The sequence below is a fragment of the Choristoneura fumiferana genome, chromosome Z (genome assembly GCF_025370935.1).
Source record: "Choristoneura fumiferana chromosome Z, NRCan_CFum_1, whole genome shotgun sequence".
Classification (NCBI taxonomy): Eukaryota; Metazoa; Arthropoda; class Insecta; order Lepidoptera; family Tortricidae; genus Choristoneura; species Choristoneura fumiferana.
Window position 1 is genome coordinate 18,809,832 of NC_133472.1, and position 27,716 is coordinate 18,837,547.

The following is a 27,716-nucleotide window of genomic DNA, read 5'->3' on the forward strand; positions in this document are numbered from 1 at the left end:
TTTTCTGTTCTATAGAAAGGTTATTCCTATCAATAATAAAAGTTTAAAAATTTTCATCCATTCCCCATTGCAGTCTCGAAGAGGACTGGGCATAACCCTTTGTCTGTCGGCATAGGAGGAGAACGAAGTTCACTTTAGTTTTCACTTCCTAATAGTAACTGCTTGAATGCCTGTATTTTTTCTATCTTTGGCCATTGTAGATCAGACACTAATTTACTCGTCACTAAAACAAACTTGACCTGAAGTCGCCCCGCCACCTTCGACTTAATTAAGTTATGAGAACACAACCTTATGGCATCGTTAATGTATTATAAGTATTTTTAACTATATGGACGAAATTTGGTATCTATTGAAAGTAATCCTTACCCAAAAAGTTAGTAGCAAAAGTGACGTAAATCGACGACTTAAAGGTCCTAGTTTAAGAAATAATTATGTCGCAAATACATCTAATTATGCACGTTAAAGATGAGATAATGTCGCACCTTTAGGATGAAACCGACACAATTCGAAATATTCACATTTCTAAAATAAATTTTGTACTTATAAAACAAAATATGATTGAGTTTTAAAATGAGAACATTTTGAATTGTGCCAGTTTCTTTCAAAATGTGTGATGTGTACTATTGGTCGACTTTCGAAGTAATTTGTTTGTTTGTTTGTTTGTTTATACTCTTTATTGTACAAAAAGGAAAAACAAAAAGGTTACATAAATAAAAGTAGTAATTTTACCTAATATTTCGACTTATTCCCAACCATTAAGATTCCTACTTTGTGGTTTACGGATTAAGTAAAATTTACGTATTAATATCTCTATTTTTTGACTCGGTAGTAAAAATGTACAATAAGTGAAAATAATTGGTGCGTATGATGTAATTTTTACTTAAACTAGTGAGATATTCTTCAGCCTAGGAAAAAACACTTAAAAGGTTTGCTGGGCAGCTTAGGCAGATCATGAAATTCCTAGGCATAATATCATGAAACGCTGCAATATCGGTCCTGGCACTTCGCCCGCCGCTGCCGCGGCACGCTCGCTCCGCTCGTTCGGCTCGTGCGTTGTGGCACAGAATATATATATAATAGTACTAACGTACAGAATGGCCACGCTCCGCCCCGCTCCGATTCGAGTTAACCCCCCCTCAAGTGCAAATTGCAGGAAAACCGCAGGAAAGCAGTCGGGTGCGCAACGCGATGTAATGTCGGCCGCACGGCACTAAGTTTGGGAGCAATAATAGAAATAACGCTTTCTGAAATTATCGCGATTAATACATGAAATAACTATCTACCGAATAATTAGTTTAAGTTTGTAGTCGTATATCTATTGTAATTAATAGTACATTGTGTCTTAAGGGCGGTAAATAAGGAATTACGAACGAGAGTCTATTAGAAGCCCGAAGTCGAAGACTGAGGGCTTTAATGAGTCGATGTTCGTAATTCTAGTACCGCCCTTGCGACATACAATGTTTTTCATCACATTTGCGAGTAAAATTTTATATTTCTAAAAGAAAAAGTATAATTCTTCCAAATATTGGCGTTACCTTAGGCTGCGCTCTTGGCAGCGCCGCCCTCCCCCTCCCTCAGCATGTGCCTGAGCCGCGTGTGCATGTGTTCCTGCAGCAGCGCGCGCAGCGCAGCAGTATAAGTACGGGCGCTCTGACTCATTTACCGACCTTGGGCTTCATGACAACAATATTAGTACGGGCAATGACTCATTTACCGACCACGGGTTTCATGACAAGCACATAAAGGTCGAGGGTTTTATTTGGGGGGTTGCCACCAAGGTAGCCTGCATGTTTCGACGCTGTTTACGAGCAAGTGTGATGAAAAAATAATAATGCTTAAATACACAGACAGACACATTTTAAATAGGTTTAAATATAAATAGATAAGATTAACGATTACATTTATTTGCACATATCTAAGCCATACCTACATAGAAGTACCTTAAAATGTCATTGGTAGTACTTATAGTACTAGGGTTTTGCGATAGTCAGCCCTGTGTAGCTTACGCACACATTGGCGCATGTGCAGACGTAATCGTGCTTATGTAGATCATTTCCAGGCACATCGTGATATGCCTGGCCAACTTTTAGGCATATCATGAAATGGCGCCATTTCACATATGCCTAGGATTCGTCAGGAGGATTCGTGATCAGGCGGATTTTACGATCGGCCGCCGACATCGATAAATCGACTTCAAGACCTATACAATACAACCATACCCCACACTATAAGGTTAGACGAGAAAAAAATCTCCCCCAACTAACGTCAATGGAAGGTACCTACCCTAATAAAATAGTAGATTATTGTCGTGGCCTGGAAGTAGGCAATTGCTGGCTGAGTTGAGAATTAAATGGATGAGCTTGCGAGTCCGTTTAACTAATACGAAGCCAGTAATTTCTATTCCAGCCGAGAATAATACAAAGCTTTTCTCAAAAATGATGAAGGAAAAGAACTAAATTGGAATAAACCTTTTCTCAACAAAATATATTAATACATTTAATTTGATTCCAACAAAAATTTTTATGCTTTCCCGCCTTTTTTCATAAAAAAACCCGTAGACAAACTGTCTCACAGTTTGGCGAACATTTAATTTAAGGTACAATGTATTTGCATTTTTTATTTAAATAAATTGAAAAAAAAAATTGAAAAAAAGATGTATTTTTCCACCGAAAACACCATAAGCTGTTTCAGATCCAATAATAATATTCTGGAGTTCCAACAAAATAACTGATAGCAGCCATTTGAGTTGGCTGTATACGACTTGTGCCAACATTTCCATGGTCGTTTTCACTTTTTAAAAAGTTTGAGACTCGACAATAATAAATTACTGTCGAGCTAGCGCGCCTATGCAATCTTTTCAACTTTTTAATTTGTCACTGACCATAAATTATGCACTTAGCCTTCTGATATGTAAGGAATAATGTAGATTTTTACGGTCATTTTTGAGAAAAATTAATTACTACATTTTATTTTACCACTTTGTCGGCATACTTTTCTACATATACCTTCTTACTATTCAAGCAAAATTACAGCTTTGTAGCGCTAATAGAGCCAAGCCGCGGATGGACGGACAGGCAGACATGGTGAAAGTAGGTACTTAGGTATATACATATAAGGGTTCCGTTTTGCCATTTTAGCAACGGAACCCTAAAAAAATGCTTTTGATAAAGTATTAAAGTAGGTATATCAGTTTATTTTAATTTCGTAAAATTTATAAATAGGTACATTAATTTACGAAACTCTGATGAATTTCAATTGCTTGTATAAAGTTTTTATTTTTGATAGAGTAACTGCAAAGTGCAAATATTTATTCATTTTACATGTCCTAATAGAAATATAACTTTTTGAAATAATTGCTTAGCTTACTTATTATGAGTTATGGCTCTACCAATAATAGCCCCTACCAATTACTATTCTGCGCACCTACCTAAAACAATAATATACTCGAGTCCAGAATTAGGCGAACCAATTTGACAGTTCATTGCTCATTGCAGACAAATGTTGCCACAGTTTCACCAGTGCTGTAATATCGATATTAAAATATAACTTACTATCGATATAAAAAAAAGTTAATAAGTACGAAATAATAATAAAATAAATCTTTTATTTGAAAGATTTGTTAAAAACCTGTTGAACATCGGTAAGGTCGTCGTTCGCCATTTTGTTTTGTTGACGTTTCATTCATTCGATTGAACTGACATTGGTTTGCTGGGTCATGCCATCGGTCTCCCGTTATTGTGATTTTTTTCTAATGTCGTTGATTTATTTTTAATTGTGTTATCCTTTATGTCGTTTTGGGCCTAAAGCTATGGAAATAAATCCCAAAAGTGGTAAACATTTTCATTCCGCGTCTACACGAGGTTATATCGACATATTTGTATTGACATATTCCTATGACTATATATTTTTTGCTATGTCTGGTAACATTTTCAGCTGTCAATCTAGTTCGCCTTACTCTGGACTCGAGTATAGGTAGTTGGTATAAGTATCTACCTCTAAATAGGTACGTTCGCTTCCATTGCCAACAATAAATTGTGCGTAACACTAATAATTGCGCAATATTAATCGAACGACACATCGCAATCAGCTTTAATGACGTTCGACCTTAAGCAGTGCCATCGCTTTCTATCGTACCGTGTTCCCTCCACCGAGCTGTCCAGTATGCTTAGTGTATTTTCCCGTTCACAAAATACGTCTCGATCGCGTTCGCGTTAAATAAAATCTCAATTTGTATGGAAACACGGACAGTGCCTCTAGCGGAAAGTTTGTGCAACAACTTTTGTGAGTGTAGGTTTGCTAGTTGCTACGTAAACTATTTTGTCCGCGTATCGTAACGAAAACGGGTGACGACGCCGCACCGTGGATATGTGGCGGCTACGTATCCTCGATGTCCTCGATAGAACGCTCGATTTACGTCTTCGAATAGTAAACGAATGTTTTGTGAAAACGCCACACTAGAGGCACAGCAGGGGCCGAGCACGTCGCCCAGTCGCCCGGCCTCGCATCACGAGTCACGAGCGCCGACCTCCCGCCTGCTATGACTAACTACGACTTCGTCAAGGAACTTTGAAGGTCGTCCAATCTTTTACAACAAACTTTTGAAAAATTCCAATCGGATTAGTATTTTTTACCCCGTCAATATTATACTCATGCTCGAAAGAAGTTCAACACTTTTAGTACTTTGTCGCAGTAAACCACCTCAAAACTAGAAAGTTCAGTAACTAGTCAAAATACGTACTGAAATTGATAAGGTGTGCTTTTATACTTTTTTTTATCAATAAAAAATAATTTGGAATATTTTTGGATTGGAACTTTCATTGTCTTTTTTTATTTTATCGATTGTTAAAGTTTGTTAAAGTTTTGTAAGAGTGAACACATTTTTGAATCCAGTAGATTGGCAGATCCTTAGGGACGGGCTGGAGCTTAAGGCACTATTCATTAGGCACGGCATCACACCACTGTTACCTGATACAGATTTACAACTACAAACTTAACTTTTAGACTAACGGTGCCTAGGTAGGTAGTTATGGTATGGCTATAACCATATATGGACTATCCGGCGTAAGCCAGAAGCCAATAAGGGTGCTACATTTTTTATAATATTTATATTTATTTCTCGTAATACTTACAATAGATTACAACTTATAACTAAATAATTACCGCCGTAATCAGAGGCATTTATTACTGATACTTGAAACGTTAATTCAAATGAATTGAGTTCTAAGTTGTTATTGTGTTGAATAACAATCTTTTTAACTTGCTCCTGCGCATCAGGAGAGGAGGAGCGAGGTAAAATTTTCATTCATATAGACTTTCGCAAGTTAATGCCTGAATCTATCAATTTGCTATCAACGTTGACCATGACTGAATTAGTTCATTGTAATGAACATTTCTGAAGTAGGTAGGTAAGCTAAAATGCAAGAAAAATATTCATTAAAATATATGGTACCACTATGAAAAGTTTGTGGTGACATTCGGCAGAACCCTGTCGCAGTCAGCGTTTGCCTCACTTATCAGAAAAAACTTAATAAGGGCAGCAAGGTCTCCCTGCGACAGGGTTTTACCGAGTGTCACTTACGAACTTGTCAAGGTAGTTGTTATTAATAATTATATTCTGTAATTCTGTGATTGAATCAAGTTAAAGATTATTTGATACAAACTTTAACGCTGTATCTAAAATAGTTTCACTTGTAACTAAAAATAATGTAGGTAAAAAAAATCTTGCAACTATAGTTGCAACTCGATTTTTACCCGCTTCCAGTGTCCGATTGGCTTGTAATTTGGTAAGTAGATGTAGAGCTAGCTCCAACATAAACGTAACAATAGCTAAAGCGAATACAAATACAATAGAAATGGTTTTTAAAACATGACAAAATGAAACAAGTTAAGTACCGTAGGTGTCATCTGTTGGCGACCGTGAAAGTGCTTCGAGACCAAAAACATGGAGCTAACAATTACTATTCGTACCTAGGAGCCAACACAGGAACACGAACGTTTATTCTTCTTTCTTATTCGCGCCAAGAGGGCGTAGGAAGAGCAAGAAAACACAAGAACAAGTTCGATTCACCGATAAATAAATGGATCATGTAAGTGTATGTATACATGTATAGGATACTCGTTTGTTCGTTAGGTCTAAATGCACGATTGGAAACCGACTAACAAAAGGCCAATCTGATGAGTAGGAGACGCCGTAGGAGATCAGTCCTATCCGTTAGAATGTGCCTAATAAATATTTTATTATTATAACGAACGATAGGTACATAATAAATATGTATTTCCACTCTCGATTCTTTTCCTTTAATAAAAGTTTGCCGAAGTCTATCTGCACACCCTTGCTGATTAGACATGACATGAGCCTAAAAGTTTACCTTTTCTTCATTCATATACTCGAAGGTATATTTCTTCATTAATTTTGACAGTATATATTATATGGGTACAAGTTTTGTAATTTCTAAAAAAAAATATTCTGTGTAGTGTATTTCACACCGTTGCCTCCTACCTGACCAATATTTTTCGATCGTTTGCGTTTTCTATGCTTTGTGAGAAATTGTACCTAATGAATCACTTATAATACTTTGCATTTGCTTGTCTGGGCCCATCAGGCGATTTATAGAGATCTCCGGGCCCATCTGTACTGGGTCCTATGCATAGAGTGTATTATGCTCTCAAAACTAAGGTTCGAATTTGGAGGCACATATTATAAATGTCAAGACCCCAAGGTCAGCTACCACACAAAAGTCGAGATGGAAATTATACGTAGTATACGTATGCATTATGTGTTAACGGCCGACACTGCTTCCTGCTGCAAGAGGAGAGGCGCAGGCGAGGGCCAGCAGCCGGCGCGGCGGCTAATCGACGATCCAGTCGTCGTAGGGGATGTGGTCGAGGATGCGCGCCAGAAATCGGGACATCTTGTCGGCCAGGTCGCGTTTCAGCTCCGGCTTCATTTCCTTCAGCAACTCCTGCGCGTTCGTGTTGATGAAAAGGTTCAACGCAGCCTCTGTCAAATAAAATTATTTTATAGCTATGCTCGATGATCCATAGAAGGAATAGATCCAATGGATGGAAGGAATCCAATGAAGTAATGTTTTGGAACATTTTGATAACAGCCTTTATTACCGAAAGGACCGTTCCCTCAAAGTTAAATTTTGCATTCAATGTGCATTTTGGTTTGTGCACAGTGCGGTCTAATAATTATTGTTTTATAAATATATAAATAATATAAATAATTGTTTTATCTAGATATTAATAAAATATGTCCACGAGTACGAATGCCTATTTGCGTATGTATAGTAAAGTATTTTTCTCAAACATGCTATGCAATGTTTATGTACAGTTTAGTAGTCCTGTACCTACACTTGCAGTTGTAGTGAGATGCAGGTTTCAGGAGCGCGGAGAAAGATATCTTGATTTGAAGTAAGATAGTTTATTAAGTTTAAGATATAATGATAAAAGTTAGCTGTTTCTTTCTCTTGATGTTTGTTATACAACAGTTAGTTACTCACTCGAGTGTTTTTTCATTACCCTCATATTAAGTTATTTGTTGCCGCGTAAGTAGGTGGCGAGTAAGCATAATAAAAATGTACGGTGGTGAGACCGTACAGTTTATGTTGTGTTCCTTAAAACAGGCTTCAAAATATACTGTTGCAGGCCTAGGCCTGCAAGACAACAGTATTTTGTTTCAATGCAAAACGTCAAATATCCACGATAAAGGCCATTATAGATAGGTACATGACTTGAAATTAATAATTTGTATTTCTATGGTTAATTTATCAGTTACTAAATAAATTCACAGGACTATGAATATTCTATATGTAAATACATATTTAAATATTGCCAACGCGTTTTACGTCAAATTACAATTAAATTTACATAATAGAGTATAGCTGATTAAATGGGCTGCAGTTCGTGTATATGATCCTAAAAGTCGAACAGCTAATACTATAAAAAAAGTTTTGGCGGGAAAATTTACAAGTGTCAATGTCTTTTTTTTATTGGACTTGGGCTTTAGCCATTTTGCAAGTAAGTGCCATTGTCATTACTAAAGTTTCGTTTAGAAACGTGATACGTGATTTTGTGATACGTGATTTTTTATTTTTGCAGTCCGTTATATCTACATGTTATATTTTTTTTTGATTATTTCAACGTTTTAAAAATTAACGTTAGAATTAAATAAACACTTATTGTTAGAAACCTCTACGGTGCTCTGCGATGACATCTAATTGAACTTTGTATTTTTTTACCGTTCTGTGTCACTCTAAAATAAATGGTGAATCGTAAACATTGGTTTTCCTCTGTATTAGGATTTTCTTATGGTTTTTATCAACTTATATAGATGGTATTTATAATTTGAGTCTGGTACAATTTTAGTTGTCTTATGAATAAAACATTGATTTCTAGGAGTTTTTATTTATTTTAGTGCATGTTTGAGAAAATCACTATAAAAGCCTCGGCGTTAAAGAACACGCCGAGGCTTGTTTACCTATCCGGCCTCGCTTCGTTCGGCCGTCTATACCTACATACATACTCGGCCTGCAAGCCTTTCTTTCCCGGCCTCTGCAGTAATGTACTATACTTACGCAGTACTGCATTTCCGTTCTGTAAGTTTTCGACACCCATTTGTATGTCCTTGACGGAGAAGTCGAGCTTGAGCTGCTGCAGCCGCAGGTAGGTGCGGCCGTCGCGCTCATATGGCGCCCCACGGAAGTACACCTTCGCCTTCACGCCGTCTGTACCACACAACACTTTCACTCGCCATAAACAAGTAGTTCCATTTCCCACAGAATCATGCAGTAACGATGTGTTTGTTTGTGGGTGTCTGTACATGGAGGATGGTGCGTTTATTAATATTAATTAACAGCTCTCAGCTCAGCTCTCTGTCTCGTGGAAATTTATAGAAAATCCTCCTAATCTTAATCTTAATCTCCTAGTCTTATTATTGTTAGTGCACTTCTACTATCTTTAAAAACATGTGTGCTAAATTATTATTTAGCTCTAGTGGTCTAGTCTAGGCTGTGTCTTGTCTGTCAGTCAGAAGTCAAGTTACTCATTTATAAGTATACTCTGGTATACTATAGATTTTTCTCAAACATGACATGAAATATTGACGTTGTGCTACAAGTAATAGGCCGGGAAGTATCGCGCTGCAGGCGCTGCGGTTCGCCTGCCGGCGCGCGGTCGCTCTAGCGGCCTGCAAAGAGATTTCATACAAATTTCCCGCCCTCGGCTGGCCATGCGACCGTCTTTTGTTTCAACGCGAGCTGCGGTACGGCGCGCGCCCGCCGCCAGCACCACCGCCTGCAGCCGCCGCGCCAGCAGCCACACAACACGGCGACCAGACTAGCGTCCCGCCAGCTTCATTTCTTGTTTGTTTTTATTTTGTTTCATGTCATGTTTGAGTAAAGCACTATACAAGCCTCGGCCGGAACGCGGGGTTGCCGGCCTCGCATCCCTATCCGGCCACCCCCTACTTCCCGGCCTCTTCAGTAATGTACTATTCATGCCGCAGGTACTTACTCGGCCTCAGCTTGTACCTGGCCAGTGCCTAGTATATCATGAGTCAGGCGATGTTGATTTCGTTGTGAGGTGTGTATACTCGTAAGTATACTGACCGTATTCGCCCCAGTAGTCGCCGCCGCCGGAGGCGCGCACAAGCAACAACACGCCTGAGGAGCGGTACCGCGCACGCGCACTGATGTGCGGCCCGAAAAGCGTCAGCTGGAACTGGTGGCTCTCCAGGTCCGACCTGCGTATGAGTTGCTCGTCATAACAAGTTGTTCAGGTTATTGGGTTTTCATCATTTATATAAAATCACATTAAACATAAACAATGTGCTCACCTGACGTTTGTGATGGTCATGTTGGATACCCCGGTGGCGTGGATGTCTTTGAAGGTAGCTCGGTAGCCGTCCGGGCCACCACCCAGCGCGATAGACAGCTCGTCAATTACGATCGGCTCCGCCTGAAATCGAACGGCAACCGAAAGTTATTTTTGGAATTTGATTTCACATCCACGATTCAGATTTGAACAACACTGTACCTACTCGTATACCTATTCAACAGTTAACTGTAACTTTTTACTCCACAAAGGGAAAGGAAACCGTTATTTTTCACTCTCGCATAAAATACGTATCTAGGCAGTTAATCCTAAAATATAATAGGTATTTGATCAGTATGATCTATCACTGTACCTTTAACTTTTCTCCGTCTGAATCCATGATTTCAGTGTAAATTCAATTACTTGAAATGACCGTTCGTATATAGAACAATCAATATGTGCGCTAGTCCGTATAGACTATAGACCCGCTCCATAAATCCCCTTTCGAGATGTATTGCGCTCATTTTCCAAACGTACATTTTTGCTTGTCTTCTTTAAAAAATATAAAATTACAGACTTTACCACATATCTTATATATTTTTATCGTAGAAGGTATTCGTATTCGTATGAGCTGTACATGAATTTTCAAGTACATATTTAAAGCCCCTCGGCTAAAACAAAACTTACTATCCCTTCTTCTAATTGACACGTCGCTTACCACTACCCAAATTACTTACATACATTCTCTTGATAATATACATGACGAAAAACCGATGTAAGCAAGTTTATTAAACAAAAGAATATATGCTTTCATTGCAAAAAAACCTAGTGAATACAGTAATACTTATATCACTAAGATATCAATTATAGTCACTTTGTCTCGAAACGTATCCTAATTGACGCGTCGCGTTCGTTTTATGATCACACAAGTCCTCTGAAGGTAGGTACGGATCTCGCTAACGCATTTCGGTCAAGCCGTCAGTCGACAGTCGTGCCCAAAGCAAGCCCCGTGCAGGATGGTTGTGTCAATACGGTATTTGACAACTCCTGATTTTGCCATATCTTAATATTATTATGAAAATATAGATAAACAGATAGTGTTTAGCGAAGAGAAAATTTAAATCGGTTGAAAATTGGATTTATAGTGATTTTTTGAAAAAACTATATACCTGTCTCTTTCTCAAACGCTTTTCTCTATGCATCAAGTATGGCGGTACTGGCGTGTGACGTCACATGCCAGTATGTCGTTCTCTGTCTAATCTTGAATTTCAAACCTTTATAACTTTGTTATTTGTAAAGGTAGCTTAAAAATTGTTTTTCTATCGATAACAGGCATTGTGTAGTTTTAATTTATAAAACATGTACAAAATAGTCAAATACCGTATTGTGTACGGGCCGCGGACTATGAATGTAGTATCTAATTCACGGGTTTTGGCTGACGAAATTTCTAATTAACACGTCACATTTTAAAAATCAACCAGTAACTATTGCTCTGAGAATTATAGTATACATTAAAGGCTGCATTATTTAATAGATATTACATGTACCTATAAAAAGTTACATTGTGTTTTTTAAGAATCCCTAATTCACGCATCTAATTCAAGCGTCAAAAATGAACGATTTAATTAAAATTTGTAGTAAAAGTAAATATAGAATAATTATCGTTTTGCTTTATGAAAAAAAGCGAATTGGTCTAATAAACGCGTCGTTTTTTTAATTCACGCGTTTTATATTTTTTTTTTCTATACTTATAGTTAACCTTTAATAATCATGAAGTGCCCTATAAACATTTAAGTTTCAATGATTGAAAAAATAATAACAATATCATGGGACACTTGACGCCAATTGACCTAGTCCCAAACTAAGCAAAGCTTGTACTATGGATACTAGGCAACGGATAAACATACTTATATAGATAAATACATACTTTAATACATATTAAACATTCAAGACCCGAGAACTAACATTCGTATATGTTACTATATTTGAGATAAAACTCATTGAAAAGAAAGCGACACGTTAATTAGAATTAGAACACAAATCTGGAGAATGGCCTGTTAGAGCTGGCGCGTATGCTTTACCTCCTCGATGCCGAGCTCCGGCGCGCCGCCCTTCAAGTACTCCGCCAGGGAGTTGAAGCTGCGCAGCAGACACGCATCCACGTTGGGGTCTTGGCGAGAGCAGCGGCCCCCGAACATGTCTAAACACAAAAACATTCTAAGGTAAATTCCCAATCGAAGTATCAACAATAGGTGTCAAGTCAAAACTAGTGAATTATAACGCTGTGTTTGACATCTAATACCTGTCAAGCATTTGGTCTCCAATAGTCTTCATAGTACAAGAGTCTATATAGATGTGTCCAAAGTATATAGTTTTAGACGGAGAGTTTTAGAGTAGTTGCTCAAACAACTGATAGAAATGTAGGTATTAATAAGAAGTTGAGCTTTACCTACTTATGCTGTTCTTCTACCTTAAAATATGGCTGAAAATAGGGTTCATAAAATAATGCTAAAAAAAGGTATATTTTCGTAAAAAAAAATCTTTTTCACTCACACTCATGCTCGTAAAGTTCGTGTTTATGCTGGATCTAGGCGACATAAAATTACTTTTCACAAACAAAAAGTTGCAATGTATTTTTTTAATAATTTTTAATTTGTATAAAACTAAAAATCAATCAGATAAATCAAAATAAATGAATAAAACTAAGTATATATAAATATATTAAAAAATAAAAGGTAAAGCTAGTAAACAAGTGAAAAATGTTTCCTCTATTTTTATTTCATCTCCTCGCAGTCGAAGTGAAAAGTAGAATGTAAAACTCGAGAATTATACCCATTTTCCCCTCGATGTGTCTATCCATTCTCGCCGCACCGGCTCGGGTGGCTATATGAATGTCTCGGGTAAAATGACTCGTTTTATGCTCGCGTTGTACAATCTACGATTTAAAAAAATAAGTTATTAATAGGGATATCATAATTTAAGTACAAATCCTAGTCCTAGTTGTATGAATTAAATGATTGTTGAGTCAGCTGATGGTGCTGATGCGCTGGGCTTGTTAGTACTTTCATCGCAGAGGGTTCCGCACAGCATTAGTATGCTCGGCACGAGCTGGTACCTAACGGTAGTGCGCGCGGCGACATTGACCGCCCGCGGGACACAATGGGAATTAATCACCTCACCTATCTACAACCTTCGATTGATGACACTCACTGATTACACATGTCTTTTGTTTCCAGCGATAAGACCTTAGTAATACTTAGTATTTATTGAATTGGAGAAAGCTATGGTTGGGGTTTCTCTACAGGATCGAATCAGAAATGAGGAGATACGTAGAAGAACAAAGGTCACCGACATAGCCAAACGAATTAGCTCGTTGAAGTGGCAATGGGCAGGTCATATGGCACGGAGAACAGATAGCCGTTCGGGCCGGAAAGTTCTCGAGTGGAGATTGCGGATTGGCAAGCGCAGCGTAGGACGTCCACCAATGAGATGGACGGATGACCTGGTTAAAGCCGCGGGTTCACGGTGGATGCATGCCGCTGCCAACCGAAGCGACTGGAGGTCTATGGGGGAGGCCTATGTCCAACAGTGGATGACCTACGGTTGAGATGATGATGATGATGAATACTTTGTATCTATCTATGTATATACCAACATATAATAAAGCTGAAGAGGGTCGAAAGATGGAAGATATCCGAAAAAAATGTTGGCTGAGGATACTTAGAATCGACAACAGAACACGCTCCAACAGTTTTTAGATTTTTTTCCGTTTGTTTATCGGTTTATTTGACCGCACATTAAGTGAGAACGGCTGAACGGATTTTGATGTTAACTTTAATAATCTGTCGAGAAAATCCCCCGCCAGGTTATAGGCTATAAAAATTCAACCCCTAAAAGATTGAGTTTAGTTTGCACCTGAATCTTATAAAATTACTTAGGATGGAGATGCATACTTTTTTTCAACGATTTCTCCCCTGTACCCTGCTAAACTAACTGATGGCGCTGATATTAATACGTTGCTAGATACGTTGTGACATGAACACGTCACTGAAAAAAAGGATTTTGCCTAATTAACTCTACGTTTAGTAGAGGGGGTACGGATATCTACAAATTTAATGTTAAAGTTAATAATACAACAAAATTAAATGGTAATAAATTAACTGCGCAGACTGCCACACATTGCACAGTGCCATATTCGGGGAACTGAGTAAACATTAAGTAATCAAGTAGACTAATAATGCCTTCCTTCCTTCGCGCTGTCATCGCTCATCCACCATTACATTAGGTACCGTACCTCTCATATTTCGTTTTCTAGATTTTTTTTGCCATACAACGGTAAAACCTCGGGGCAAAACTTACTGGACACTGGCAAAATTGTCCTCCAATGGACAACGCCACATCTAAAAAAACACACTTATCAATGCGTAGGAATAATTGCATAGATAATTATTTAATTTTAATATACTACCAAATAATAATAAAATTTTAAATTACGATTAATTGGTCATGAAGTATTCCTAATCGTAATTATTATAGCATTAATATTCAAATAATATTTTGAAAAAAAAAACTTTTTTTTTTCTTTTTCGTTTGAGGATTAAAAAACAATTTGGGGCTCGCATTACATACGCGTGCACTTTTCTAAAATGCACACTTTCCCAAAAGGTAAACGTTTGTAATGGGACACTTTTTTTCGAAAGGTGCACTATTTCAAAAAGTGCACTTTTCCAAAGCGGGCGGATTTGGTATCAGTATGTGTATTATTCACGCCGACAAAATGGTAAAAAACTAGAATTTTTTTTTTGTTTACCTGTCACACAAAGTGGGGTGTGGTTAAATAGTTCTTAGAAAAATGGTAGTGGTCTTCAAACACTATTTTTCGACAAAATCAACAGTGACGTAAATAATCGCTCGGAGAGTTCAAACATATGGGACGATTACCCTTCTAACTTCTGAACCTATTGTGACGGTTGAGCAACTACGGCACCCTACACTGAGCATGGCTCGACATGCAAGTGCTCGGTTTTATTAAATTTTGAGATTTATTAATAGTAAGGATTGTTCATAATTTGAGAAAGTCCACCTTCTCAGAAAATATATCTTCTGCGAATGTGCTCTAACTGAGAAAGTGAACTTTATGAAAAAGTGCACTTTCTGAGATATTTATTTTTTTGCACTTTTAGAGACAGTACAAGCTCCAAGAAAGTGATCCTTCTAAAGAAGTGCATATTTAGAGAAAGTACGTTTCGAGTAAGTGAGCTTTTCAAGGCTGACCCGAGAAAATCTCATTAGGTACCTACTATGGAGTATTGTGTAAATAGCGAAATCTACGCAGACGAAGTCGCGGGCAAAAGCTAGTCACGAATAAATCTCTACATACACTCGTACCTCTACATACCGGTGCTTTTACTGCATGCGGTTATGTTTGCACTGTAGTTTCCCACTGCCTGTAAATACAGGGAGTCTCTGACTATGGGGCTTTAAATCCAAGGTTCGCTTCTACTCGCATAACTGAGCTACTTTTGATCTGCAACTTTTTAAAAATAAGATCACTGTTAATTTCATTTTTTTCATACAGATAAAATTTAATTTTCAATGCAAGTATGCGATACAATGTAAAATTGACAGCACATTGATAAATGTTTATCTAGGAGATGTCAAACAAATATCAAAAACTGTCTTAAACTATCCCCGAACCAAGATATAGCGATAACACCGCCATGTCCGATACCTACACTGATTCAATGATTAAATTTATCTAAATTCAAAATAACTGAAAATGTTACAAAACAAAAGTAGCTTAGTTATGCGAGTATAATCGACCCTTAAATAAATCCCCCTGGTCAGAGACATCCTGTATATGAGTCGAGTAAACACATTCAGATTTAGATGACAGGTAATACAAGATAAGGCATTGGACTAACAAGAAAGCACAAATACAAATACAGACCGGTATACCTTCTCATAATTTTAGTGCATGTACAGTCTGTTCAATATAGGAATGGACAGAAAGAAAATAGGCTCTTTATAATGCACGCTTTAGGAAGTCATTTAATATATGACTCCAAAATGAGGCTGTTGGCAGTATTAAAAAAAAGTCTGACATACCTAGCAACAAGAAGTATGAGATTTGTATTGTATCTACTGGACACTTTTTTATGATTTTAAATATATATATATATATATATATATCATATATATCATGGGACATTTGACACCAATTGACCTAGTCCCAAACTAAGCAAAGCTTGTACTATGGATACTAGGCAACGGATAAACATACTTATATAGATAAATACATACTTAAATACATTTTAAACATCCAAGACCCGAGAACAAACATTCGTGTTATTCACACAAATATCTGCCCCGGCCGGGATTCGAACCCAGGACCTCAAACTTCGTAGTCAGGTTCTCTAACCACTTAGCCATCCGGTCGTCGCCAAATGTGATTATTATATTTGTTTCTTAATAATCGAATTTTATTTTACAAAAAATGTGTTTGTTTTGTAAACAGGTAGGTATATGTGGCTTTATTCTTTAAATTATGTTCTCGCTGCTGAGGTGAAAAATTGTATGTGTCACACGAGACCAAAGTTTTTTTGCATCTCGTGTATTTGAATCCCTTGCTGTTCTCAGGATTTATCCTTCGCTTACTCGGGATTTAAAATCAACACTCGCAACAAAAAATAACTTTGCTCTCTTGTTGCACAAATAACTATTTCTATTTTGTTAAAAACAGAAACGTCTACCTATAAAATACCTAAAGAGGCAGAGGTAAAGAACATTCTGCAAGAAACGGAACGTTTATAATATTGTTAACTCAAGAATTATTCTGTACATTATTATAGTTTTTAAATCGCCAGTTTGGATCAAAATGTGATGACCTTTAATCATATACGAATATTTAACTTTTCACAACTAAAGCACTGCACTAAATTTGATGAAATTTGGAATGGAAAAAAGCTTGAATTTCTTAGCAGAAACTACGTGTAGAATATTTTTAAACAGGGAATGATAACGATGAGTCCACGAAACACCATTTTTAAATTATGTACCTATTAATATAGTATGTTATTTTGTAAGACGTATTAATCTACTTTCAAAGTAAAGAATATTATCACTTCATCTTATTACTTCTTTTATTCATCATCATCATCATCATTATTACGATTTCACAAAAAATGTTTAGAACCTCTTCTGTGATCTTCTAGAGTCCAATGTTATCCTGAATGGACTATAGGTATATGTATATTTTTACGAACTGGTTGTTAATTTTTACTTTGATGCGGACCTGAGTAAGACAACGAGTAAAACGTGGAAGTGACTACATAGTTCTAACGTGCCGTATGTATGTAAAACGGGTAGAAAATCGTGAATATTTGTATCACCTTGCGATTGCGACTCTTCTTTTTTTCGCACTCTGAATGGCCGAAAATTATCATCTCAGTTGGTACGACAACAACGATTCATTGTTCTTTTTATAATTAAATACTGAGGTGTTTCTATTGATTGTGTAGAAGTAGAAAAATGAGTTATCGAGGCAACCGGCTCGTGGAGAGCGCGCGAGAGCGATGACCGGCGCTCGCGCATGCGCCGCGCCACCAGCGAATCTTCTTCGGAACCCGCAAAAACACTTAACTGTTCGTTTTATACAGTTAATTCTACATATATGTACATTTATAAAACTAGTATACGGTCGAACAGCTTCAGCCTATAAATAGATATATCCATTTAATGATACTTAATTACAAACAGGTGTGTGTGATATAGAGCTGTTCAAGACTTCACGTAAATATTGATTCAAAGGAAAATTAAAAGATGTGCTTTATGTTGATAGACCTATTGTATAGCATTAATGGACGTCATTTATTTAATGGTCGATATCTCGAACAACTGCACCTAACGAGTCACTATATTTTCGCCTTCCCTTGGTGGTGGTACCTATAACTGCATCTCAATATTAATGTAACTAGGGCGATTGACAAGGTCGGCTAGTCTCGGATTGTAGGGTACTCTGTACTCCTTAGGTCAAAGAAATACGTACAAACTTAGATAAACTAACGCATAAGTACAATAATACATATTCGCAATACGGCTCATTTGTTTGCTACCCTTACTATGAAGCTAGAGGTGCCGGGGTTCGAATTCCGGAAAAACAATTAATCTATACTAATCTATACTAATATTATAAAGAGGTACAGTTTGTGAGGTTGTAGGGGGTAATCTCTGGATCTACTGATCCTATTTAGATGAAATTCGGTATACAGATAGTTTTTATCCCGGAAAATAGCATAGAAGGTACCGGCGGGATAGCGATAAACGAACTGATGATGTTGATGATGATGAACTGATTTTCACTACCACCACTGGCGTACTAACTCTGCTTGCTTGCATTATTGCTTGCATGCTTGCTCGCATGCTTGCTTGCATGATTGCTTACCTACATGCTCACTTGCGCATGCTTGCTTGATTGCTTGCTTCTTTGAAATGTTTATGATTCACGTGAGCGAAGCCGCGGGTAAAAGCTAGGTGTATCATAAAGGTTAATTTTTGTATAAAGAATAATGGAAGGCAAAAAGGTGTCTCGTTAGTCGTTGCAAACAAAAAGCCTTGTAACCGTAACTCTATAAAAGTAACATGACAGACTGATTACCGCAATGGATGACTGACTGACTCACTTTCTGACTAGCTGACTTACCTGCTGACTGACTGACTGATAAATGACGCATACCCATTCTACAACAATTAAATAGAATAAGAAAGCCGTTTGTATCGTTTAAATTAAAACTTTTTATTATTAATTTGTCCCATTGTAACGAACACCTATCAATTTCATCGTCGTGGAATTCGTGGCATGTTTTCGTTGTCCAGAGACGGGCACAATTTTTCTCAAGATGCCTCGTCGTTACACTTAAGTTACTTAACTCGGCGTCAGCATTTTACTTCGCACATTTATCTACAATTCTCGCTTTTCCGTGTTTAGTTTATGTAATAAACAATTTAGAATTATCACACCATCATGCTCGGAAATGGACTTCGGTAAGATGTAATAATAATGATTCCTATTTAAAACAAAAACTTTGTTATGTGAGCAGCTAACACAAGTCGACGGCACGCGAGGTAAGATACTTGTATGAAATGATGCTTTTTAAAAATGCTTTTTTCACCAGGATTAAGAGCGTTTATACCTGCTGAGCTGGCAACGTTGTATTTTTGTTAGGTTTTATCGATTGTTCAAAAAAAATTAATGAAAATTAAAAATGTGGTCTGACAGAACTGTTCTTAATATAAAATTTAACTTCTCCAATAATTATGCGTGATAGACTTTTATTTTCTTTAAAAACCGTTAATAAACATTTGTTACTTTTTAGAGAATATGAAAGTCTATCACGAATAATTATTGGAGTAGACACATCTTCTATAATAAAAATAAATAAATTCAAAGTCTTGACTGACTGACTGATATATCAACGCACAGCCTAAACCGCTGAAGCTAAACGCTTGAGATTTCGCATACATATACCATAAATGACATAGAGGTACACTAAGAAGGGATTTATCGAAATTCCCACGGGATAGGGAATAAATGGGATTTACATTTTCACTATAAAATTGCTCTTTTTCTGTAACTATAATTACGAGTATAAGAGAATTCAAATTTGGCATGCAAGTAGGTATTACTAACTGCTAAAAACCGATTACAGGATTTTTCGAAATTCCCACGGGAAAGAGAATAAATGGGATTTATATTTGCACTTCCAAATGACCCTATTCCCGTAAATATTATTAAGAGACTTCAGGCATGCAAGTAGCTACTACTAACAGCTAAAAACAATTTTCAGAATTTACCGAAATTCCCACGGAATAAAGAATAAGGCGTACTATTTTATACTAGCCAACTAGCTGATTTAGAGACTTGATATTTGAAACATATATTTCTGAAAAGTTATAGAGGTAGGTGGGCCAATCAACTATTTTACCGACACTTTGGGCGTCTCCTGCGTTACCAAAATTGTCTCTGGCGTTACCAAAAAGTCGTACTTCCAACAAGATATTTTACGGTTTAATAGGTTGAACTTACGTGGGATGGCATGTATTCATATACACCATCTATTAAATTACAGGAAAAACATGTTTACTTACAAAAATCTGCAATTGTTTGAAAAATGTCGCGGACAGATTAGTGTGGGTAAAAAAGTTGATTGGCCCAGGTAGGTAAAAAGGGATTTTTTGACCCACCGGATAGGGAATAAATAGGATTTATATTTTCGCTTCAAAGCGGGTTTTAACTCCGTAATTATAAATATGAGACCTCAAATGTGGCATGCAGGTAGATAACACTAACAGGTAAAAGCTGTTTCAAGATTTCCCAAAATTTTCACGGGATAAAACGTTTAAAGAGGATTAACTAACTGAATCATAAAACGCACAAGCTAAACTAATTAACCTAAGGACTGTTAATTTGGTATACTTCTGTAAATCTGGTGACAATACAATAATCTGGCAGTGACATCCAGGTAGTCCGGCCCGGATCGTCTCCGCAGGAACGCACTCCTCAAAAGTTAATGGCACACGCAAGAAACTTTGTAAGATTATTCAATTTCTTTCAATGACAATTCATAAGATAGACACCACTTGATGCCAAGGTCGTCTGCTCATGAGGGAACTTAGTACATAACTTTTACAGTCATGTACGTTCAGTTTTGATGATAAATACACGACTTAATTAAAGACTGAAATAGTTATAAAGATAAAAAAAACAGTGTAGCTTTCTATAGTATTACTAATTCTTATCTCGCGGGAATTATCTAATAACTGTGTACGAAGTTGCGGTCAAAAGAAACACCGGCACTTTAACGTTTTTCGAAATTCTACTCCTGAATACCTATATGAAACAGCTGGAGTTCAAAGTTGGTATGAATTATGATTATGTAGGTTGATTTTTTAATACGAAAATTTGCACCATCTGTCTGAAAGTGGTCTGAAACGTCTGTCTGTATTTGTATTTCCATATAGGTAATCTTCCGAAAAATCAATCAAAACACGAAAAAAAGATTAGTAGAAATGAAATCTATGTTACCCCAAATTTAACGCGAACGAAGCCGCGGGCAAAAGCTAGTCTTCTATATTTTTAAATGGCAAAACTGACTCACTGGGTCATATATCAACGCACAGCCCAAACCGGTGCCTAGAAACTTAAAATTTGGAACAGGGGTTTCTTTCATGATGTAAATGAGCAATGAGAAAGGATTTTTCGAAATTCCCATGGGGTAGCCAATAAATGGGATTTATATTTTCTTCTCAAAGTGGCCCTATTTCCGTAACTAAAATTATTAGAAACTGCACGTAGGTAATACTAACAGCTAAAAACAGTTTTGAGGATTTATCCGAATTCCCATGAGATAGGGAATAAAAGGGATTTATATTTTCGCTTCAAAGTGGCCCTAACTCCGTAATTATAAATATTAGAGACTTCAAATTTGGCATGCAGGTAGATAATATAAGAAACTGTTTCAAAAATTTTCTGAAAATTCTACGGGATAAAACGAATAAAGAGGATTTTATATACCAACTGAATCAGAAAACGCACAAGCTAAACTAATAAAACTAGGGACTGGAAATTTGGCAAACTGATGTAAATCTAATAATGAATAATTTGGCAGTGACATCGTGCTCATTCTGGCCAGCATCGTCTTCGTAAAAGGGAACTCCTCAAAAGCTGGTGGCACGCACAAAAGACTTTATATGATTGTTAAATTTTAATGACAATGTGTTTATATGATATGCATTACCTGATCCAGGGTCGTCTGCTGATGACGGAACTCCTCAAGGGCTGATAGCACAGATAAGAAATTTTACATGCACGTTCAACGAGCTGACACAGCTACGTTGCTCGCCCGCGACCTATATGATAGCTACTTTTATGCAAAAAATGTGTGTTCATGCAGTTCCACCACCTCCACACTAAGAACACACACTAATTCATCTATCACCACCACCACATTTCACTTGCGCGTTTCGAACTCAACCAGAACTCATTTTCAGAGCATTACAACCGTTCAGCATGCTACAGTACGTGTGGAGGTGGAGGAACTGCATGAAGACACAGTTCTTGCATAAATTTATCATAAGGTCGCGGGTAAGCAAACTAATTGTTTTTGTTCATTAATATAGACCTATGCAAAGTAACACCTGATTCAATAAATTATGTGCGTTCAGTTTTGATGTACATGTCACCTGAGAGACTAAAATATACATATAGCAAAAGATATGAAAATAAAGTTTTCAAAAACAAGCTATAACTCAAATAAGCTAACTGTAGGTACTAATCGAGTACCTAACGATGTAAGGGCTCACGATCACAAATGCAGCTAACTGTAGGTACTAATCGAGTACCTAACGATGTAAGGGCTCACGATCACGAATGCAGCTAACTGTAGGTACTAATCGAGTACCTCACGATGTAAGGGCTCACGATCACGAATGCAGCTAACTGTAGGTACTAATCGAGTACCTAACGATGTAAGGGCTCACGATCACGAATACAGCTAACTGTAGGTACTAATCGAGTACCTAACGATGTAAGGGCTCACGATCACGAATGCAGCTAACTGTAGGTACTAATCGAGTACCTACCGATGTAAGGGCTCACGATCACGAATGCAGCTAACTGTAGGTACTAATCGAGTACCTAACGATGTAAGGGCTCACGATCACGAATGCAGCTAACTGTAGGTACTAATCGAGTACCTAACGATGTAAGGGCTCACGATCACGAATGCAGCTAACTAATATAGGTACTAATCGAGTACCTAACGATGTAAGGGCTCACGATCACGAATACAGCTAACTGTAGGTACTAATCGAGTACCTAACGATGTAAGGGCTCACGATCACGAATGCAGCTAACTGTAGGTACTAATCGAGTACCTAACGATGTAAGGGCTCACGATCACGAATGCAGCTAACTGTAGGTACTAATAGAGTACCTCTAACGATGTAAGGGCTCACGATCACGAATGCAGCTAACTGTAGGTACTAATCGAGTACCTAACGATGTAAGGGCTCACGATCACGAATGCAGCTAACTGTAGGTACTAATCGAGTATCGAGTACCTAACGGGCTCACGATCACGAATGCACGCTAACTGTAGGTACTAATCGAGTACCTACCTAACGATGTAAGGGCTCACGATCACGAATGCAGCTAACTGTAGGTACTAATCGAGTGCCTAACGATGTAAGGGCTCACGATCACGAATGCACTGTAGGTACTAATCGAGTACCTCCGGGCTCACGATCACGCTAACTGTAGGTACTAATCGAGTACCTACCGAAGTAAGGGCTCACGACAAATGCAGCTAACTGTAGGTACTAATCGAGTACCTAACGGTAAGGGCGCACGAATGCAGCTAACTGTAGAGTACTAATAGAGTACCTCACGATGTAAGGGCTCACAGCGATCACGATGTAAGAATGCAGCTAACTGTAGGTACTCAATCGAGTACCTCACCGAAGTAAGGGCTCTACTCACACGATCACGATGCAGCTAACTGCTAACTGCAGCTAGGTACTAATCGAGTACCTACCGATGTAAGGGCTCACGAATGCAGCTAACTGTAGGTACTGATCCGCGTTGAAGGCCGTGGCCTACATCATCTCATAGTAAGTAAACGTTTTGAATACGAAAACGAGGACAAAATGAAAGAAAGTGGTCATATTTAAGTTTGCATTCGAAGTGAAAGGTATTATTCCGGCCTTTCCCGTACACTTGCAAATTAAAGGTGTTTGGGGCCGTAGGTACTTCTTTTATTATTTTGTAATCTTAAGATTTAACTATAACGGATAAGACGGACGGTTAAAATATTCATGTCCAATCCGCCATTTTGATTTTTTAAGAATTTTATGTACCCAGTATCACTTGCGTCATCAAGACAAATCCAATGACGTATCATTTATCAAAATCGATTCAGTCGTTGAGTAGTTACAAGAGGACATAGGAATAGACATACATACAAACATACGGGTCAAAAACATAGCCCACCTTTTTCGAAGTGGGGTAAAAATAAGCAAAACTTTTATTTAACTTATATTCGTATGTCATTTAGTTGGTTTCAAAGAGAACTACCGTCGAAATTAGTTCCTTCATCCCAAATTTCTTAAGTCTACTAGGTATAAAGTCTTTCGCTAAAGCAGTTACATTTTTTTGGTTTTAGTTCTTGGCTTAAAAATAGTAGATTGTACAACGCGAGTTCAAAACGAGCCATTTTACCCGAGCCGTTCATATAGCCACCCGGCGAGCCTGTACGGCGAGGGTGGATAGACACGTCGAGGGGAAAATGGGTTTAATTGCTTAGGTTTAACATTCTGCTTTTCACTTCGATGGCGAGGAAATAAAATAGCAACAGAGGAAACAATTCTTCACTTACTAGGTAACTTTTATTGTTCACGCATTACGATTATAATTATATATTTTTAGTTTTATTGGCCTATTTTGATTGGTTTGATTGATTTCTAGTTTTATACAAATTAAAAATTATTACAAAAATATGTAGAAACTTCTTTGTTTAAGGCTGTAACACACCTAATTGCCTTGGTCTTAGACGAAGATTGTATTTTATGCACTAGAGCATAAAAAGTAATTTTATGTCGCCTAGATCCAGCATAAACACCAACTTTACGAGCATGAGAAGTGAAAAAACCTTTTGAGATTTGTCGGTAAATATACAGATATAATCAGAGAAAAAAAGAAAAATGTGGTACTTTCCAAAAACAACAAAATATTTTTTAAGATGACAGAATACTCGTAAGTATGAATAAAATATTTTTTCAAAAGAAGCATACCTACCTACTCGTAGTAAAATTCGCTAAAGACAATATTTTGTTTATTTAGGAAAATAGATATGAAGTTTTCATGCATATAATGTGTGTATCTTATGTATTTATTTATTTAATTTACGTCTATGCAAGCAATAATAATAAAAAAACAGTGGCCATGCTATTAAAGTAAAGGTCATTATCCATTGTAAATTCAGGTGATTCAAAATCTCACCAGTTTATAACCTCACCAACAAAAAGTTGGAAAACGCCCCGACTTTTGCACTTCAAAATTCAATATCTCAAAAACGGCTTAACAAATTTTGATGAAACATGTCTACGAACCATCGCTAGAAAAGCTGCTTTGAAATAAAAAAAACCGCATTCAAATCGGTCCACCCGCTTAAGAGCTACTGTGCCACAGACAGACAGACGGACACACACACACAGACACACATAGCGGGCAAACTTATAACACCCCTTTTTTGCGTCGGGGGTTAAAAACAAAAAACGAGTTTTCAATCAGGACTTATAAACCAAAGTTAGATTTATTTTCGTTAGAAGGAAGAATATTTTAAAGAGGTACCATTACCAAATAAACATTAAAACATTTAATTTTTTTCAGACGCGTGGGCGTTTTAAAAAAAAGTATACCCTTTCCTTTTTTTTTGAAATTTTGGAAAAAAAATATGGTTTTTCCTATTCAGAATCAAGAGCACATTCGATTCTGATAGTTTAAAAAAATGACCCTAAAAAAAATACAGTTTTGCGACGTTTTTTTCATACACTAAGTATGGGCTTGACAAAACTGACTCATAAAATTTTGTATGAAAAATGGGGACAATTTTTTTATACGATCGGAATCGATCGTGCTTTTGATTCTGAGTAGGAAAAACCTATTTTTTTCCAAAATTTTAAAAAAAGAAAGGGAAGTACACTTTTTTTTTTAAAACCGCTAAATCCACAAAAAAAGTGGAAAATTAAAATTCTACACTGCAGAAGTGTCAAAAGTGATTTCGGGGCTACTTTTTATTTTTGTTATAGTTATTGTTCCTATGTTAGATTATACCTAGTCCAAAAAATTCAGTGCAATTTTCCCTATTGCAAAAAGAAAGTTAATAATGCTCATGATTTTAATACTCACTTGTGTCTGATGCTCCAACCGCAACAACTGCCGCAATGACCAGGGCCACACGAAGTCTCTCCATTATTTTCGAAGAATTTAGAACCAACTATCTTATTTAATCGTTCTGGTCTGCGTTTTGGTTGGGAATTGGCAGAAATCGCAATAATTGCTAGAAAAAGCGTGTGCCGCGAGCTGCAGCGGCAGGAGCAATGCGCGCGCGTCGCGCTGCCCCGGCGCCGCCGCCCGCCGCTCCGGGTACCGGCTCTCCGCTGGCTGACGATCCTTCTTTGTTTAATTCGTTGTCCCTAAACAAAACAGATACTTGCTGGTTGCTTTTGCTTGTACCAGCCTACGTGATACAGTAATAATTAAAAGTAGAACAACATAGGTAATCTAATGGTAATGTGTATGATACACATTTATCGTATTTGAAATTATATTGAAAAGGCAGCGCCGATGACACAATGACTTATGAAATAAGTACAAAATTTAATATGTTCTGCGTACAAACTCTTAGATTTTATTTAATTAGTAGAAGGAGGTCAGAAGAAATTCATAGAGCTTTGACCGCCAGTGCACGTCTCATGGTACCGTTGGTTCACTTCGACCGGTTTCATGCATCAATCCCACCAAAAATGACCCACACAACTTTATTGCTTGCTACACTCGCACAAGTTTTGCAGTTACGGTATTCGTTTCTATCCAAATCTATTTAACACTTACTTTATTCTAATACTAAGTAAAAAGTAGAGCAAAAATACGTGGATTTTGAACTATTAAAGCAGACATCGCCAGGTTTTTTTTAAGTATTAAGAATCTAAACAAGACTTCCTCTACAGCATGCTATGTATTTGTAAAGGTTACAGCACATTACAGCCACCCGGAACCCGAGCAGCACTGCCTCGCCTCGAGTGGTTAATATTTTTCATATGGATTTGTAAGGCATGCGCTCACTACATCAACTCCGTAGCGTCACCGTTTCCCCTCAATCGCGAGGTTGCGGCGCTCTCCACCCCCTGACACCCACCCTACTCGGAACTCGGAAATTCGTGGACCGTGCGAGGTCCACTCGTTGTCAACGCGCCGTCCGCGTGTGGACTACCTGTCGACAACGAGTGGACGCCGAAAGTCGAGGCGGTGCTGGTCGGGTGCCGGGTGGCTCTAATGAGTTATAACCTTTAAACCAGTGGATCGCGTTCAGAACATCGGCCCGTGCTCCCTGACTCAACGTGTCGGCTTCACTCAAAAGCATCTTATTTGAAATATAAGTAAGCTGGCCATGTTTGCAGAGGCCGGGTAAGTTTTGGGCCGAGATAAAAACCGAGAAGAGCAAACTCTACAAAATTTTATACTCAATAAAAAATTGAATCGACTACAAAAAAATTATCTACCAGTCTGAAGTCGGTGTTGTCTCACCTACATATACTATACTCGTGTATTGGGCTTCAATCACTCCTGCTGGCTCATGCTGAGGCACCGACTTTCAGACTGGTAGAAAATTATTTTTATGGTTTTTTGTAGTCAGTTCAATTTTTTGTTGTAATTTTTTTTTCACGCTTTTGGTGTACAGTAATTCAAAATAAGTACAATAGTTTAATGTCCACTGCTCGTCACTTTTTACGAAAGATTACTTTTCCCGATGCAGAGACGTTTATTGTTGAGGAGTTCTGCCTGGTGCTTCACCACCCGTTCCATTTCACGGTAATTGAAATTCAACCCGTGAAGTACTTGTTATTGAGTAGTATCTCCGTTGGTCAAATGTGGTCTTCATCATCAGTTCCACTTTACCAAATGATGATTTTCAAGAGCAAATACACGAGTTAGGTACAATACTACTTAAATATATCGAAATTACCATCGGTGTACCTAAAATATTTGAAGTTTGCAGGTGGTAGGACCTTGTGCAAGGTCCGCCTGGATTGCTACCACCATCTTGCTCGCTAATCCTGCCGTG

At 37.5% G+C, this 27,716-nt stretch overlaps 1 protein-coding gene across 1 annotated transcript; it reads right to left on the reverse strand.

Moving 5' to 3' along the window:
• Positions 1–5,093: 5,093 nt before the first annotated feature.
• On the reverse strand, positions 5,094–26,028 carry Jhbp2 (Juvenile hormone binding protein 2). The gene is made up of 6 exons (XM_074091344.1): positions 25,781–26,028; positions 11,898–12,016; positions 9,839–9,960; positions 9,612–9,745; positions 8,580–8,729; positions 5,094–7,000 (listed from the first exon to the last, which is right to left on the reverse strand). Exons 1-6 carry the CDS (start codon positions 25,842–25,844, stop codon positions 6,849–6,851), a joined length of 741 nt encoding a protein of 246 aa, XP_073947445.1. The 5' UTR covers positions 25,845–26,028; the 3' UTR covers positions 5,094–6,848.
• Between the last annotated feature and the right edge of the window lie 1,688 nt (positions 26,029–27,716).